This window comes from Narcine bancroftii, chromosome 1 (genome assembly GCF_036971445.1).
Source record: "Narcine bancroftii isolate sNarBan1 chromosome 1, sNarBan1.hap1, whole genome shotgun sequence".
NCBI lineage: Eukaryota > Metazoa > Chordata > Chondrichthyes > Torpediniformes > Narcinidae > Narcine > Narcine bancroftii.
In genome coordinates this window covers 152,940,609-152,956,450 of record NC_091469.1, presented here as the reverse complement: position 1 = coordinate 152,956,450, position 15,842 = coordinate 152,940,609, and the positions used below count along the sequence as shown (strand labels likewise).

Below are 15,842 nucleotides of genomic sequence, written 5' to 3'. Positions count from 1 at the left end.
GTAGAAGGGGCGGGTTGGCAAGTTTGTTGATGACACAAAGGTTGGTGGCATTGTGGATAGTGTCAAGGATTGTAGAAGATTGCAGAGAGACATTGATAGGGTGTAGAGCTGGGCTGAAAGGTGGCAGATGGAGTTTGATATGGAGAAGTATGAGGTGGTACACTTTGGAAGGACAAACTCCAAGGCAGAGTGCCAAGTTAATGGCAGGATTCTTGGTCATGTGGAAGAGCAGAGGGATCAGGAGGTCCATGTCCACAGTTTCCTGAAAGTGGCCTCACAGGGAGACAGGGTAGTTAAGAGAGCTAATGGGCTGTTCGCTTTCATAAGTCAAGGGATTGAGTTGAAGAGCTACAAGGTAATGATGCAGCTCTACAAAACTCTGGTTAGACCCCACTTGGAGAACCATGTCCAGTTCTGATCGCCTCATTATAGGAGAGACGTGGAAGCTTTGGAAAGAGGAGATATAGCAGGATGATAACTGGTTTAGAGAATATGCATTATGAGCAGAGATTAACGGAGTTAGGGCTTTATTCTTTGGAGAGAAGGAAGATGAGAGGAGACATGATAGAGGAATACAAGGTATTAAGAGGAGTAGATTGAGTGGACAGCCAGCACCTCCTTCCCAAGGCACCACTGCTCAATACAAGAGGGCATGGCTTTAAGGTAAAGGGTGGGAAGTTCAAGAGAGATATTAGAAGAAGGTGTTTTTAAACCCAGAGAGGGGTTGGTGCGGGGAATGCATGACCTGGGTCGGTGGGGGAGGCAGGTCTGTTTTAAGAGTCTGCCAGACCAGCACATGGAGGAATTTAAAATGGAGGGTGATGTGGGAGGGAGGGTCTAAAGGTCGGCACAACATTGTGGGAAGAGGGTCCTATACTGTGCTGTATTGCTCCATGCAGTTAGCGCAAACAAAATAGGATGATACAATGGGACAAAAGTCCGGACAGGTTTTAGCACAGTAACAGGTCCTTGCTGCCCAGAAGCCTGTGCCATCCAAATACCCCAATTAACCTACAACCCCTGTACATTTTGAGCGGTGGGAGGAAACTGGAGCACCTGGAGGAAAACCATGCAGATAAAGGAGGAAGGTACAATCTCCTTACAGGCTGCGCCGGGTTGCTGACATTGTGATGGTGTTACGCTAACCGTACCACCCTTCTTTGGAGGGCTTGGAGTAGTGTGATGGTGACAGCAGTATGGGGAGGTTCCAGAGCTGGGAAGGATGTGGGCCAGATGCTAACTAGACCAGCATGGATGAGTCAGGCCAAAGAGCCTGATTTGTGGAGCGTGACTCTATGACAACAAAGGGAGGCTCCTCCAACTCACAACAGTAAAGCATGGTAGGACACTGAAATCTGTAAAAGATGGTGGGGCTGTCACGGGTATAGACCGGGGGGCGAAGAGCAGAGACACAGTGCTTCTCTGCGGGGTCCAACTGCCCGGTCATTACCCCGATGTCCCCAGGGAATGGAGACACAGCACTCCTACATGGGGACCTACTCCTCGGTCATTATGCTGTTGTCCACATACAGGTTTTTAAATAGCCTGTATAAGGGGCTTGAGGTGTTTTTGTTTAACATCACTGTTCCCCATGGGGGCCCGTGCCCAAGATTGTAGCGCCCATGCTTGGCTGCCCAGTCCACGATGGTTGCAGGCTCCAGGGTAGCAGTGATCCAGAGCAGGAAACATTTTCCCCCCTCCCCCCCACCTCCCACCAAGAAGGTGAAGCCTGGAAGAGGACCCTACAGGGAAGGAAACCACAGCAGCAGAACAGCGAGGGGCTCGGCAGATGTAGGACCCACACCAGGCCACGAGCTGCCGGAGACTGGCTTGTGGGAACCAGGGATCCATGATGGTGCGGATGGAAAACAGGGCTCCTGCAGGGCCTCGGGACACTGAAAGCTGCGGGAACCAGGAGCTCGGTCAGGGTCACTGCTGGAACAGACTGGAGGCGGTGTGGGCTGCAGGAGGTGAATCTGTGGAAAGGGACTTCTTTTTGCTTCTCTTTCTTTTACTGGTGGGCGTTCTGAGCGCTTGTGCCTCTTCGTGTTCCTTAATGGCCAAGCGAAAATTAATAAATTTTGTGTATTAAGGTGAATGATAATAAAGGAATATTGAAAAGCGTTCTTGCAGAAGGACCTTTTTCCTTTGGTTCCTTGCTTCCAGCAACATTCACAAGAGCTTGAACACAGCCTGGAGCAACTCAGCAGGTCAAGCAGCGTCCGCGGGAGAATCTGGGGAAACATTAATAGAGGCATCAGAATAAAGAGCCCTGTCCTCTTCACTCTCCCTCCTGCACTATGTTTACTCAGTCTTGAAGAAAGGGTTCCTGGTCGAAGCACTGACCATTCTTTTCCTTCCACCAACGCTGAGCCGAGTTCCTCGCTTATGGTTTTAGTTTGCTGGCTGTGCAGTCTACTGTTTACTGGGACTTCCTTCTCATTTATTTTTGACGAACTTACTGAAAATGAAAGAGTTGTAGCTGCAACTTTCACATTTCTGTTTTGTGAAAAGGAGACTCTGGGTGTTGTGGAGTCTGGGGGCCGGGGGCAGTGGCTGCATCCACTGTTTCCTCCCGATTTCTGGATGTCAGTGGAGCGATCTCTGGATGTCTTAATATGAATTTGTAACCTTTTTTCCATAAAATTGATTTCGCTGTATTAAATTCCTTCCTCCTCTTTAAGAGTTCAAAACTTATGTCTGGGTAAAAAAATATTTTTGACCCTTGTATTCCAATGGTTTATTATCTTCTCTAATTTTATTCCTTGCCCGTTCCAATATATTTTCTCTTGTTGCGTATCTCAAAAATTTTACTAAGACGGATCTTGGTTTTTGATGTGTCTGTGGTTTCGGAGCTAATGCTCTGTGTGCTCTTTCAATTTCTATTTCCATTTCTTCCTGCATTTCTGTCGTTCCCAGGACCTTCGGGATCCATCCTTTTATAAATTCCTTCATGTCTGTGCCTTCTTCACCCTCCTTCAGTCCCACTATTTTTATGTTGTTTCACCTACTATAATTTTCCAATATATCAATTTTCTGAGATAACAACTCTTGTGTCTCTTCAACTCTTTTGTCACTTTCTTCCAATTTTTCTCTTAAGTCGTTCACTTCCATTTCTACAGCCATTTCCCGCTCTTCCACAATCTCTACTCTTTTCCCTATTTCTGTCATGACCAGTTCTAACCTTTGCATTTTATCTTCTGTTCTTTTCATTTTCCTTTTAATTGCACTAAATTCTAATGACAACCATTCTTTTACTGATCTCATTTATTCTTCAAAAAAGACTTTATCTATATTCTGTCCATCTGTTTTACCTTTTATTTCTCTGTGAAGACCTTGGACTTCTTCTTCCTCTTCTTCTGTGTCTATCTGTGTTTGTGTCTTCTCTTTGTGTCTGTATCACTTCTGTTTTTCCTGATGAGCTGCTTTTACCCCTTCTTCAGGTTGGGACCCAAGGGTGGCACGGTTAGTGTTGCGATTAGTGCTATGCTGTCACAGCGCCAGCGACCCAGTTTCAAATTCGGCATTGTCTGTAAGGAATTTGTACTTTGTTCCTCTGTGTAGCTTTCTTCTGGATGCTCCGGTTTTCCATAGATGTACGCAGTTAGTGGTTGATTGGATGTAATTGAGCGGCATGGGCTCGTGGGCCAAAATGAATTGTTTAAAAACTATATTAGTGTTTCATGAATCTGAGCTGCTCCAGCAAACAAAGAATTTCAGTGCGTTTGTACGCTGTACTTGAGTGTATGACAATAAAGTCTCATCCCATTTCGAGTTCCCATCCCATAATGGAGTGGAACACGAAAGTCTGCAGACACTCTGATTGTAGTAGAAACACAGGGGTTCCGGAGGATCTGAATCATGGCTCATGATGTCCACAGGAGGTGAAGATATATCATCGACGATTTGGGCCTGAGCCCTTCCGAAATGTCGGTACAGGTTCAATCTCTTTAATCCAGTGACGTTGGGAACCCAGAAATTGCCAGACCGTGGGAGTTGCTGGACCACAGGGCGCCGGATAATAGAGGTTCAACCTGTACTATATCTTTGCCTCCTTTTTAAAATTTTTTTTATTTTTCACACGATGAACCATATTGACCAAAATACACATAAACATTTCCCTCTTTAATATCACCTCCTATGGATGATGCGAGACCAGCCGAGGTCCTCTGGCATCTCTGGGTTTCAAGTCCTGTAGTAAGGACTATGTTGGTGAATTCATGAATCATATTTAAGTTCCAGGAACAAAGCGGCTCCAGTTTATTCAGGTGTAATGACTGACAGGGCCAGGATTGTATGTAAAATAACGATTTCCTGTAGTACAAATGGAAGGTTGCCAAAATTGTAGATGTCACCTAAATATTTCCCCATCAACCAACTTGAAATCTCCTTAAATTGACAATGATCAGTCTGCTTTTGAGTTACCAGATATTTTCCTCCAGCTCTCCAACAGTTGTGTTGCAGGAAGTGATATTTATAATCCAGCTTAAAAAGTGTGTGAGCATAAAAGTGTAGATGGGTTGACCAGCCTGTAAATATCTGTCATGAAACACGAACATCTGCACATGCTGTGATGGTAATAAAATCCTCCAGCTGTCTCCTCTTTCTTCCCTTTGCCTTCTGCCTCAGTTCCCCTGGCTCTGCAATCACAGAGCCTCCCCCAACGAATTCTTACCTTCCCTTCTCTCATATCCAATTAACACCTTTTGTCTATTGGTCTGCACTCCTTCCCCTGCCTGTTCTTTTAATTCAGCCACTTGCCTGTTTTTTTACTCATTCCTTGAGGAAGGGCTCAGGCCCGAAACGTCAGTAATATATCTTTACCTCCTATGGACGCTGCAAGACTTGCTGAGCTCCTCCAGCATTTCTGTTACTATTGTAAATACCTGTCACAAATAATGATCCTGATTTGATACCTTCTCACAGGGCCAGGTACATGGGAACCAAAGCAGGCCTCCAATCAGTTTGCTCGTGGTTAATAATGTTATGAGCCCAGAGGACCCCAAATCCCAGAAGCAATAGATATTCACCAAGACAAATGGTTACTTAAACAAAAGTTGATTTTAATTATCTTTAAACATGAAAACAGAATTACACTTTAACTTATCACTATTGACTTACTTTACCTAACTTAACCTCCTTCTAATTCTAAAGTGTATAAGTTCAGAAAAGTTCTTAGATTCACAGTCCAATCTCACTTCTCATTCCTCCAAGTTCACTGGTTGCAGGCAAATCTTATGCTGTGCACAGAATTTAACATTTATAAAGTTCACCAGCCTTTGGTGTTCGAAAGGCAAATGGTTACTGCTCAGGAAGGTTCTCATAGGTTTTGTAGAGAGAGATGTGTTGTTCCAGGACATCCACAACTGATGTACTTCCATCAGCCACTCCAGTGTCTTGCTGACGAAACTTTCCCCGTCAGGGTTCTCCAGGTGATAACCTCTTTCTTTCAGGTCATCACAGAGTTCCTTTTTGTTTCCCTTATTCCAAATGAAACATTAGGCAGCCAGTGCTCTCCTCTTGCTTAAACCACAAGGGCTGTGACAAGGCCATTTTCCACACTGGGGCTTCTTGCCAGCTTTTCCTGTTTCAGTTCCAGCTGCTCTTTCTGGCTGAAACACAGTCAGAGTGATCTCTGCTTCTCTCTCTCTCTCTCTCTCTCTTTCTCTCTCTCTCTCTCTCTCTCTCACACACACACACCCACTGAGACTGAGAGAAAGCCTGCTTGACTCTCTCTGCTTGCAAAACCGCATGACCCTCTTACAACACCAAAACTCTCCTGCAGACAATAGCGGCTCCAGCCTGCTCTTTCATCTGTTGCCTCGATAAGGGCAGAGGGCCAAGCTCTGCTCATATTTCTTGTTTTTATGTACTTATTGTGACAGAGTATATAGATATGTTTTTGGGAGATAAATTGGGAAAGGTTTAGTGAAGTCTTTTGAGCACTGTTCAAAGCTCTTGTAAAAAGGTGTGAGAAGCCACTATCTCTCCAGTATTTCAAATAAGATCTGTTTTAAAGTGTTTGCATGTGACCTACTCAAACAAACCTTTCCCAATTTATCTCCCAAAAACATATCTATATACTCTGTCACAATAAGCACATTAAAAACAAGAAATATGAGCAGAACTTGGCCTTCTGCCCTGTCGAGCCTGATCTGTCATTTAATAAGTTCTTGATTAATTTTGCTGATCCAATTTACCACATTATCATCTAGATCATTGACACAGATGACAAACAGCAATGGATCCAGCACCGATCCCTGGTCACAGGCCTCCAGTCAGAGGCTGTCGCCTACTACCACTCTCTGGTTTCTCCCACAAAGCCAACATCTAATCCAGTGGTTCTCAACCTTTTTCTTTCCACTCACATGCTACTTTAAATATTCCCTATGCCATCGGTGCTCTGTGATTAGTAAGGGATTGCTTAAGGTGGGATGTGAGTGGGAAGGGAAGGTTGAGAACCACTGCTCTGGACCCCATTGTTACTGAAATATTTGGCTTGAGAAAAATTGTCATTGGGCCATTTCCTTTGGAGTTATGAAACTGTGCACATAACGAGTCAATGAGGGATGATTAAAACAGTGGGTTTCAAACTTTTTCTTTCCCTTACTAATCACAGAACACCTATGGCCTAGTGAATACTTAAAGTGGTATGAGAGTGGAAAGAAAAAGGTTGAGAGCCACTGGTCTAATCCAATTTACTACCTCATCCAGAATACCGAGCGACTGAACCTTCTTGACCAACCTCCCAAGTGGGACCTCGCCAATCATTCCTTAAAAAGTTAAATGACGCTGTTGGCCCTTTTCATTCAGATGCCTGCCAACATTTTTCAGTACCTTGATGGAGGACTCGAGCCTGAAATGTCAGTTATGTGTCTTTATTTTTGCTCTTTTAAGAACACAGTTTGGCCTGCTGAGTTTCTCCATAAACCTCTGCCTTAAATATGCCCAATGTCTTGGCCTCCCCTTCGCCTGTGGCAGCAAATTCCAGAGGTTCACCATTCTCTGGCTAAAGAAATTCCTCCACATCTCTGTCTTAAATGGGAGCCCTTCAGTCCTGAAGTTGTGCCTTCTTGTTCTTGACTCCCCTATCAGGGGAAACAACTTTGCTACATCTACTCTGTCCAGGCCTTTGAACATTCAGTTTAGAATGTTCTTTGAGTCCGAGTCTCAGCAAGATGCAGCATAAAGGGGTAAGTGAGGCCCCAGTTTAGCATCTCATGCAAAAGGTTGTGACAGGAGAGGGGAGGGTATCTGTGTTCTGGCTGAATTAGCTACGGGGTCAAAGGTCATGAGTTTGCAATCATTAATTTTCACTTAGTTTTAACCTAGTCATTGGATTTCCCGAGGGTGTCAGCAGAATCCTGACGGGTAGCTCTCAGTCGGATGAGGGGGAACAGTAACTGTGGGTGCTGTTGCTAATCCAATGCACTATGTGTTTTCTGTTCCAGAGGCATGGCCATGAGTGGGGAGGAGCCATGGCCGGTACCAATGCGGGCCATTGGTGCTCAGAACCTACTCACCATGCCGGGAGGCGTGACGCAGTCCGGCTACCTGCACAAGAAAGGGGCTTCCCAGTGGAAGATCATGAAGTGTGAGTGTGTCACTCTTCCTCTGGGGGTGGTAGGGGTAGGTACGTGTGTGTGGGGGAACATAGAGGTAGATGGGTGGGGAGGTGAGGTACATGGTGACGTGGGCGGGCGGGGTACATGCGAGGGAGGGGGTGTGTGGAGATACCTGGGTGGATGTCAGTTCTGAGATTCTAGGGCACTTTCCGACTTTGCTCTCTTTTCAAAATTGCTGTTCTGTCACACAACGCTCTTTCCTGCACTCTCCCACCAAGGCATTCCCACCTGGACATAGTACGGGTTATTCAAGCATAACTGAGGGACAGACACTGTACATGCCAAGGTCTGAAACTTAAAAAACAGTCACCTCAAGTTACAGTGTGACTTGGTTACATTGTGTCACCATCATTCCTCTGGTCAGTGGTAAATGCCAGACTTTGTGGGTCATCCCTACACAAGGGGTGTAGCTGAACACCTACATTCTAGATGGAAAATCTGGTTGTCCTCCTATGTTGTCCTATACGCTGGTATCTACGGTACTTAGCCCTGCTTGTGGGTCATCCTACACAGGGTGTAGCTCAACAACTACATTCTAGATGGAAAATCTGGGTGTCCTCCTATGTTGTCCTATACGCTGGTATCTACGGTACTTAGCCCTGCTTGTGGGTCATCCCTACACAAAGGGTGTAGCTGAACACCTACATTCTAGATGGAAATCTGGGTGTCCTCCTATGTTGTCCTATACGCTGGTATCTACGGTACTTAGCCCTGCTTGTGGGGCATCCTACACAAAGGGGGGGGGGGGGGTAGCTGAACACCTACATTCTAGATGGAAAATCTGGGTGTCCTCCTATGTTGTCCTATACGCTGGTATCTACGGTACTTAGCCCTGCTTGTGGGGCATCCTCTGTGAATCAATGACACAGTATCCATTGCCTTCTCTCCTCAAAGGAGGGCTCAGTTTAATAACTGTTAGTTCACATTTTTATTTGTATTTTTGCTTCCTTTTTCACATAATTTGATTGCGATTTTTGTTTCGGAATATGCGATCCTAGCTCCTGCCGCCTACTACCCTCACAGAATAAGGCACTGGTGAGGCCTCATTGGGAATACGGAGTACAGTTTTGGGTTCCTGATTTAAGGATGGTGCTGGCAGTGGAGAGGTTCAGAGAAGAATCACAAGAAGGTTTCCTGGAATGAAAGGATTAGCACACGAGGAACGTTTGATGGTTCTTGGACTGCACTGCTTGGAGTTCAAAAGAAGGATGGGGGAACCTCGTAGACCAAACTCATCTTCCTTGAATAAGGAGCCCAAAACAGCTCACAATATTCCAAGTGTGTCCCCGAGAACAGTCCGTAAATCAGAGAGTCTTCTGGTGCACTGCTGCTGGGGAATGTACTGCGACAAAGAGCTATGCATCCTTCTCCAAACAGTCTTAGTAAATCTGTATTCTGCACAGACGTCAGGCCTCAAGACGCCATTTTCAACCAATGAGACGGATTTCTTTTGGCATGAGGCTGGGCATATTTTTAGAATATAAACTGCCTCCCCCCCCCCCTTGCTCGCCACCTCCCTCCCCCCCTTGCTCGCCACCTCCCTCCCCCTCTCGCTTGCCACCTCCCTCCCCCTCTCGCTCACCCCCTCCCTCCCCCTCTCGCTCACCCCCTCCCTCCCCCTCTCGCTCGCCCCCTCCCTCCCCCTCTCGATCGCCCCCTCCCTCCCCCTCTCCCTCGCCCCTCCCTCCCCTCTCCCTCGCCCCCTCCCTCCCCCTCTCCCTCGCCCCCTCCCTCCCCCTCTCTCTCGCCCCCTCCCTCCCCCTCTCGTTCGCCCCCTCCCTCCCCCTCTCGCTCGCCCCCTCCCTCCCCCTCTCGCTCGCCCCCTCCCTCCCCCTCTCGTTCGCCCCCTCCCTCCCCCTCTCGTTCGCCCCTCCCTCCCCTCTCCCTCGCCCCCTCCCTCCCCCTCTCGTTCGCCCCCTCCCTCCCCCTCTCGTTCGCCCCTCCCTCCCCTCTCCCTCGCCCCCTCCCTCCCCCTCTCGTTCACCCCTCCCTCCCCTCTCGCTCGCCCCTCCCCTCCCCCTCTCGCTCGCCCCCTCCCTCCCCCCTCTTGCGCACCCCCTCCCTCCCCCGCTCCCTCCCTCCCCTCGCACACTCGCTCGATTCATAAGCGGGGAGCGAGGTGCACCAGTAACAGCCTGGGCTAGGGCATCGGGAGTACCCCGAACATGTAGTGTGGCAAGATCAGATGGGAGGGGTGGTCCCTACTAAAGTTCAGCCTAGGGTCTGGGTGAAAGTTAATCTGATACTGGTGAGTTTATTTACTTTTTATATACTTTATATTCATTTATTTATATCCTTGTGTATATATCAGATCTTTTAAACTGTAATTTACGATTGGGGATCCGTGATTTCCAAGTGCTCCCCAAAAGGGTTCTGAGCGCTAAAAAATTTGGGAATCCCTGCTCTGGACTGTGGTCCTTCCCCACAGTGCCCTCGTGTTGGCTGGGCCAAGCCTCATTGTCATACAGACAGATTTGTTTGGTGGTCCCTCTTATAATTCGGGCTGTATGGGGAGATTCAAGAGCCTGATACCATTGAGGTATCTTCTCCGCCCACTGTTTCACCCAGTTCCCTCACGTCTGCTGCTCTCACACTGGTCGTGTTTTATTATTGCAGGGCCACTACGATATGTGATCATTCACAAGGGCTGCATATACTACTTCAAATCCAGCACTGCGGCATACCCTCAAGGAGCTTTCTCCTTGAATGGTTACAACAGGTCAGTACCTAGCAAATTGCATCGCCGGTACCAGGTCCTTGACCCAGTTGGTGAAACCTGTGAGGGGTGTTCTGCTGAGAATCAGAGCGGTGATCTCCTTGGACCTCACTCTTGCCTCTGAAGGCAATGTCCCGGAGATCTCGGTTGTCACTGCACCTCTCAGCTGGGCTGCCTTTGGTGACAAGGTGACGCGGCGGGTAGTGCTGCTGTCTCAAGGCCCCAGAGACCCCAGCTCAAGCCCGAGACTTTGGTTATGTACCTTTATCTTTGCTACATAAAGTGCACTGTTTCAGCTACTGAGTTTCTCCAGCTTTGTGTTTTTCTATCTGAAATGAACAGGCCACCATTCTCCCCCCTCCATTTTCTTCAGGCGTATGCCTGCTTGCTTTTTGCTCGTACCTTGACGAAGGGCTCAGGCCCAAAATGTTGGTTATGTATCTTTATCTTTGTTACAAAAAGAATGTTGTGCAACCTGCTGAGTTTCTCCAGTGTTTTCCACAGCGTCAGCAGACTTTCTTGTTTAACTACATTTTTCTCCTACACCTTGTCTTCCTGGTTGTTCTGGACGATTTTGGGGGATGGGTGTAATGATGGTGATCGTGGTTTCATTTGCTACTAGCAAGGTCTTAAGGATATAGTTCCTGTTTGATTATACTTGGCTGCCAGCAGGGGCTGACACAGGAGAGACTGCAATGTGGAGATCTATAATGGAGGCTTGCAGCCTCATGGACTGTTTACATCATCTTTAAAGAACCTTTTCCTTCATCCATATGTTGTCTAAGAATTCACACATACGAATACAAGATGAAACATGGTGTCAGAAGTGGGAAGGAAATTTAAAGGAAATACTTTATAAGGAAAAATCTAAAGTCAGCACCTGATCATTGACGAGAAACTAACTCAGTGAAAAATGGAAGGATTACATCCACCAGTGAAACTTCACCTGACAGGTAAGGTGGCTGAAATTTGGAACAGATTTAAACAGCATTTTGGATTGTATTTAGTGGCAGTTGGAGCTGACGAGAAAACTGATAAAGTGAAATCAGTTTTCTTGTGTGTCATGGGTGATGAAGTCCTGGATGTGTATAATAACTTCACATTTGCTGCTGAAGGAGACAAAATGAAACTGGAAAAAATATTGGAAAAGTTTGAGGCATACTGCATACATAAACATAACATGACATTTAAGAGGCACAGATTTTTCACAAGTGCACAGAAAATGGAAGGAAGTATTAATCAGTATGTGACTGAATTGATAAAGAGAAGCAAAATGTTTGAATTTGGTGGACTGACGGACTCCCTGATAAAAGACGGATTTGTGTATGGTATTTCAGATAATAGTCTGAGGGAAAGACTGCTAAGAGAGCAAAATCTAGACCTGGAAAAAGCCATGGCACTCTGTAGAGCTACAGAAACTGTAAAAACACAGGCAAAAGAGTTGTTCAGTGAAACTAGCTGCAACGTGGATGCAGTGCGCAAGAATTATAGGAAGGATATAGATAAGGTGGAGAGAGCACAGAGAAGATTTACAAGGATGTTGCCTGGCTTAAAATTCCTAGAGTACAGAGAAAGATTGAAGAGGTTAGGACTTTATTCATTGGAACATAGATGGTTGAGTGGGGATTTGATAGAGGTGTTTAAAATTATAAAGGGAATAGATAGACTAGATGCAAGTAGACTCTTCCCCCTGAGAGCAGGGGAGGTTGAAACAAGGGGACACAAGTTGAGGGTAAGGGGGCAAAATTTTAGGAGAAACATTAGCGAATGCTTCTTCACTCAAAGAGTGGTGGCTGAATGGAATAATCTTCTAGAGGAAATAGTTGAGGCAGAGTCAATTCTTTCATTTAAGAGGAGGCTGGATATATACATGGATAAGAGGGGGTTGGAGGTTTATGGGCGGAGAATAGGTGGGGGGATCTAGCAGAGTTGTTTGAGTAAACCGGCGTGGACTTGAAGGGCCGAAAGTGAAGGTGACAGGATATTCAGGTACTGATATACCACTGCAAGGAGAATACATGGTCAAAGTGAAACACAAGGACAAAAAGCACATGCTAGCATTCATTGTGGTACCAAAGGATGTACAGGCCATACTAGGTTTAACAGCCTGTGAGAAACCGAACCTGGTAAAAAGAGTCCTCATTGTGGAAAGCGAAGGAGATACAGTCTATGATGAACTAGTATAATGACCCCTATTTCAGATCCTAGGCTGCCTTCCAGGAGAACACACGATCAGAGTGGATAAACATGTGCCACCGATAATACATCCATGCAGAAAAGTTCCATTTGCGCTTCAAAAGCAACTAAAAGCAGAGTTGGACAGGATGGAAAGCCTGAATGTGATTCAGAAGATAGATGAGCCAACAGAGTGGGTGAGTTCACTTGTTGTGGACAAAAAGAATGGAAAGCTTAGAATTTGCCTGGATCAAAGAGATCTAAACAGAGCAATAAAGAGAGAACACTTTAAACTTCCGACGCATGAAGAAATCATATCACAATTTTCAAATGCAAAGTTTTTCAGCAAGTTAGATGCATCATCAAGATTTTGGCAGTTGAAATTGGATGAAGCAAGTTCAAGATTGTGCATGTTCAATAGTCCATTTGGCAGATACAGATTCCTAAGGTGACCATTCGGAATTGCCTCAGCCCCTGAAGTGTATCACAAAACTATCCATGTGGCCTATGAGCACCTGGACGGAGTTGATACCTCAATGTATGACATCATAGTCTGGGGAACCACGAGTTGTCGTCTTGAGGCAACAACTCAGATTCAAGGACAATCAATCAGGAGATCGTCAAGACACGTGAATCCTCCTAAGAGATTCATTGAGCAAATTTAAAGACTCCTGTTATGGAATGAAGTAGTGCTATCTTATTCGCTCTTCAAGTTTTAGTGCATGTAAATGTGAACACACAAAACAAGTTTAAAAAATGTTAACAATGTTGATAATAATTAAAATGCAAGTTCTTGGTGTTAAAGTTAAAATTGCAGAGTTATACAAAGAAAACATTTTAGTTAAAAGTAAACTACTTTTGTTTTAAGAAAGCAAGATGTAATGACAGTGATCATGGTTGCAATGCAACTAGCAATGCCTTCAGGATTATAGCTCCCCTTTGATTATACTTGGCTGCCAGCAGGGGGCTGACAGAGCAAAACACCGTATGTAAGATCTCTAATGGAGGTTTTCAGCCTCATGGCCTGCCTCATGGTACTGTTTACAACTTTAAAGTAAAGAACCTTTTCCTTCATCCATGTGTTGTCTAAGAACTCACAGGTACGAATACAAGATGAAAAAATGGGTAGCTGTAGGTCCATGGTCAGAGGAAGAAGGTAGCTTGCACACAAAACTCAGCAATTCCCTGAGAAGGGACCAGTCAGACCGCACTTGCAGCAATGCGAGTACTTCTGTGCTTCTTATCCAAGGAAGGATGTGCCGGCATTGGAGAGGGATCTCAGTGGAGGTTCACGAGAACGATTCCTGGAATGAAAGTGTTAACATATGAGGAGCACTTGATTGCTCTAGGATTGTACTCACTGGAGATTAGAAGGAGGGCACACCCTCAGAAGACAAAATGTTTCTTTAGAACAGAGATGAAGAGGAATCCCTTCATCTAGAGGGGGGTGAATCTAGCATTCATTGCCACGGACAGCTGTTGAGGCCATGTTAATGGGTAATTTTCAGACAGAGGTAGATAGATTCTGGATTTGGAAATGAATCGAGGGTTACAGGGAGAAGCCAGAAGAACAGGATTAAAATTGAATAAATGAGCCATAATGGATCCAATCTGAGAAGCATGGACTCGATGGGTTGAATGGCCTTATTCCGCTCCAATGTCTCATGGCCTTATTTCTGTTTCTAAGAGACAGTGTAGTTTGAGGGTCCCACGACATTACTATGCTCCTAAATTTAGCTGTCTTTTAATAGAAACCAGGTTGTGACTTCCCCTTTGTAGTTCGTCCCTAGTTCAGAATCCACACTCATACTATCTGCAGGCCTCAGGGCAGAGAGTGAGAACAATCGTTTTTAAAACACACTCTTAAGCCCGACTTGTCAATACTTAACTGAACTAGTCCCATTTGCCTGTGTTTGGCTCCCATCTTTCTAAACCTTTTAATCCATGTACTTTCTAAACATACTTAAATAGTGTAATTGTACTTGCCATGATCACTTCCTCTGACATGTCCCCAGCGGCCTCTGTGTGAAAAAGTTTGCCCTTGGTTCCATTTTTAATCATTCATCTCTGATCTTAAAGACTCGCATCTCTTGAAGCCACAAGTGAGACCGAACTGGAGGAGCTCGACAGGTCATGCAGTGCTTGTGGAGGAAAATTGATAGTGTGTGATGAAACCTGGACTGAGTCACAGCTCCTGTCCACAAACATCAATGTATTCAGTTCGCCCATGGCAATTAAAGCAGAGCCTGTTGCTAGAACCATAGAACCAACCTTTCAGCACAAAAACTGGCTCTTCAGCCTATCTGGTCTGTGTTGGTCTATTATTCTGTTTATTCCCATTGACCTGTACCCAGGCCAGAGTGCTCCATACCCTTCCTATCCACGTTCTTCTTAAATGTTGAAACCAAGCCCTCATTCACCACTTCAGCTGGAAGCTCATTCCACACCTTCACCACTCTGTGTGAAGAAGTTCCTCTTATGTTCCCTTTAAACATTTCACATTTCACTCCTCACCCGTGTCCTCTAGTTCTTGTCTCACCCAACCTCTGTGGAAAAAGCCTGCTTCCATTTACTCTATCGATAACCCCTCATTGTCTTTCCCTATAACCCCATCCTCAGACATAGACACCTATACATACACCCCTCACTTTTCCCCCCCTCCCCATTACCCCAGTAGATCTGAGGTCCCTGGAGAGACAACAGTGTAGGGTTAACAAAGCAAGATCTTAAATTATAATAACAAGTTATTCTCTGAAATTTGGAGAGTGTTGATTTGATTAAGGTTTTCAAGATGTAAAGGTGAACTGTCAAGTTTATTGTCACCTGATTGCACAAGTATAACTCGACAAAACAGTGCTCTCCGGTCCTCAGTGTAGAACATGCAGACACAAAACCAGGTAAAAAAAGACATAGGAAGGTCAAATGTATACATATAAAAATAAATTAATAAATATTGTTTAGTAAATCTGAGAGTCTCGAATGGATAGTGTGAGTAGTTCCTTTGCCTGTGGGAAGAAGCTGTTCCTCAGCCTGGTGGTACTGGCCCTGATCCTCCTGTATCTCTTCTCCGATGGGAGCAGCTGAAAGATGCTGTGTGTGCGGGGTGGATGGGGTCCTCAACGATTTTGTGCCCCCCTCCTCAGACAATGATTGGGATAGGATGACGGATAGAATGGTAGGATGCGGGGCTTTTAACAATTTACTGGAGCTGCCTCCCAATCCTCGGCATGTCTCTATCCACATTCGCATGATTAGAATCAGAATCAGAATTTATTGTTGTGAACTTGTGTCACAAAATTAGTTGTTTTGCAGCAACAACATTGTGC

General features: G+C 45.6%; 1 protein-coding gene across 5 annotated transcripts in view; it reads left to right on the top strand.

Moving 5' to 3' along the window:
• sh3bp2 (SH3-domain binding protein 2) overlaps nt 1–15,842 on the top strand; it is a 92,514-nt gene that overhangs the window by 27,439 nt on the left and 49,233 nt on the right. For 3 of the 5 annotated variants that reach the window (XM_069942103.1, XM_069942110.1, XM_069942119.1), the window contains 2 exons: nt 7,452–7,594; nt 10,242–10,344. In XM_069942103.1, coding sequence (XP_069798204.1) covers nt 7,456–7,594; nt 10,242–10,344 — 242 coding nt within the window. In that variant the 5' untranslated portion in view covers nt 7,452–7,455. Of the gene's footprint in view, nt 1–7,451; nt 7,595–10,241; nt 10,345–11,126; nt 11,295–12,542; nt 12,714–15,842 lie in introns of those variants that run through there. The other 2 variants (XM_069942126.1, XM_069942135.1) reach the window with 2 other exon arrangements.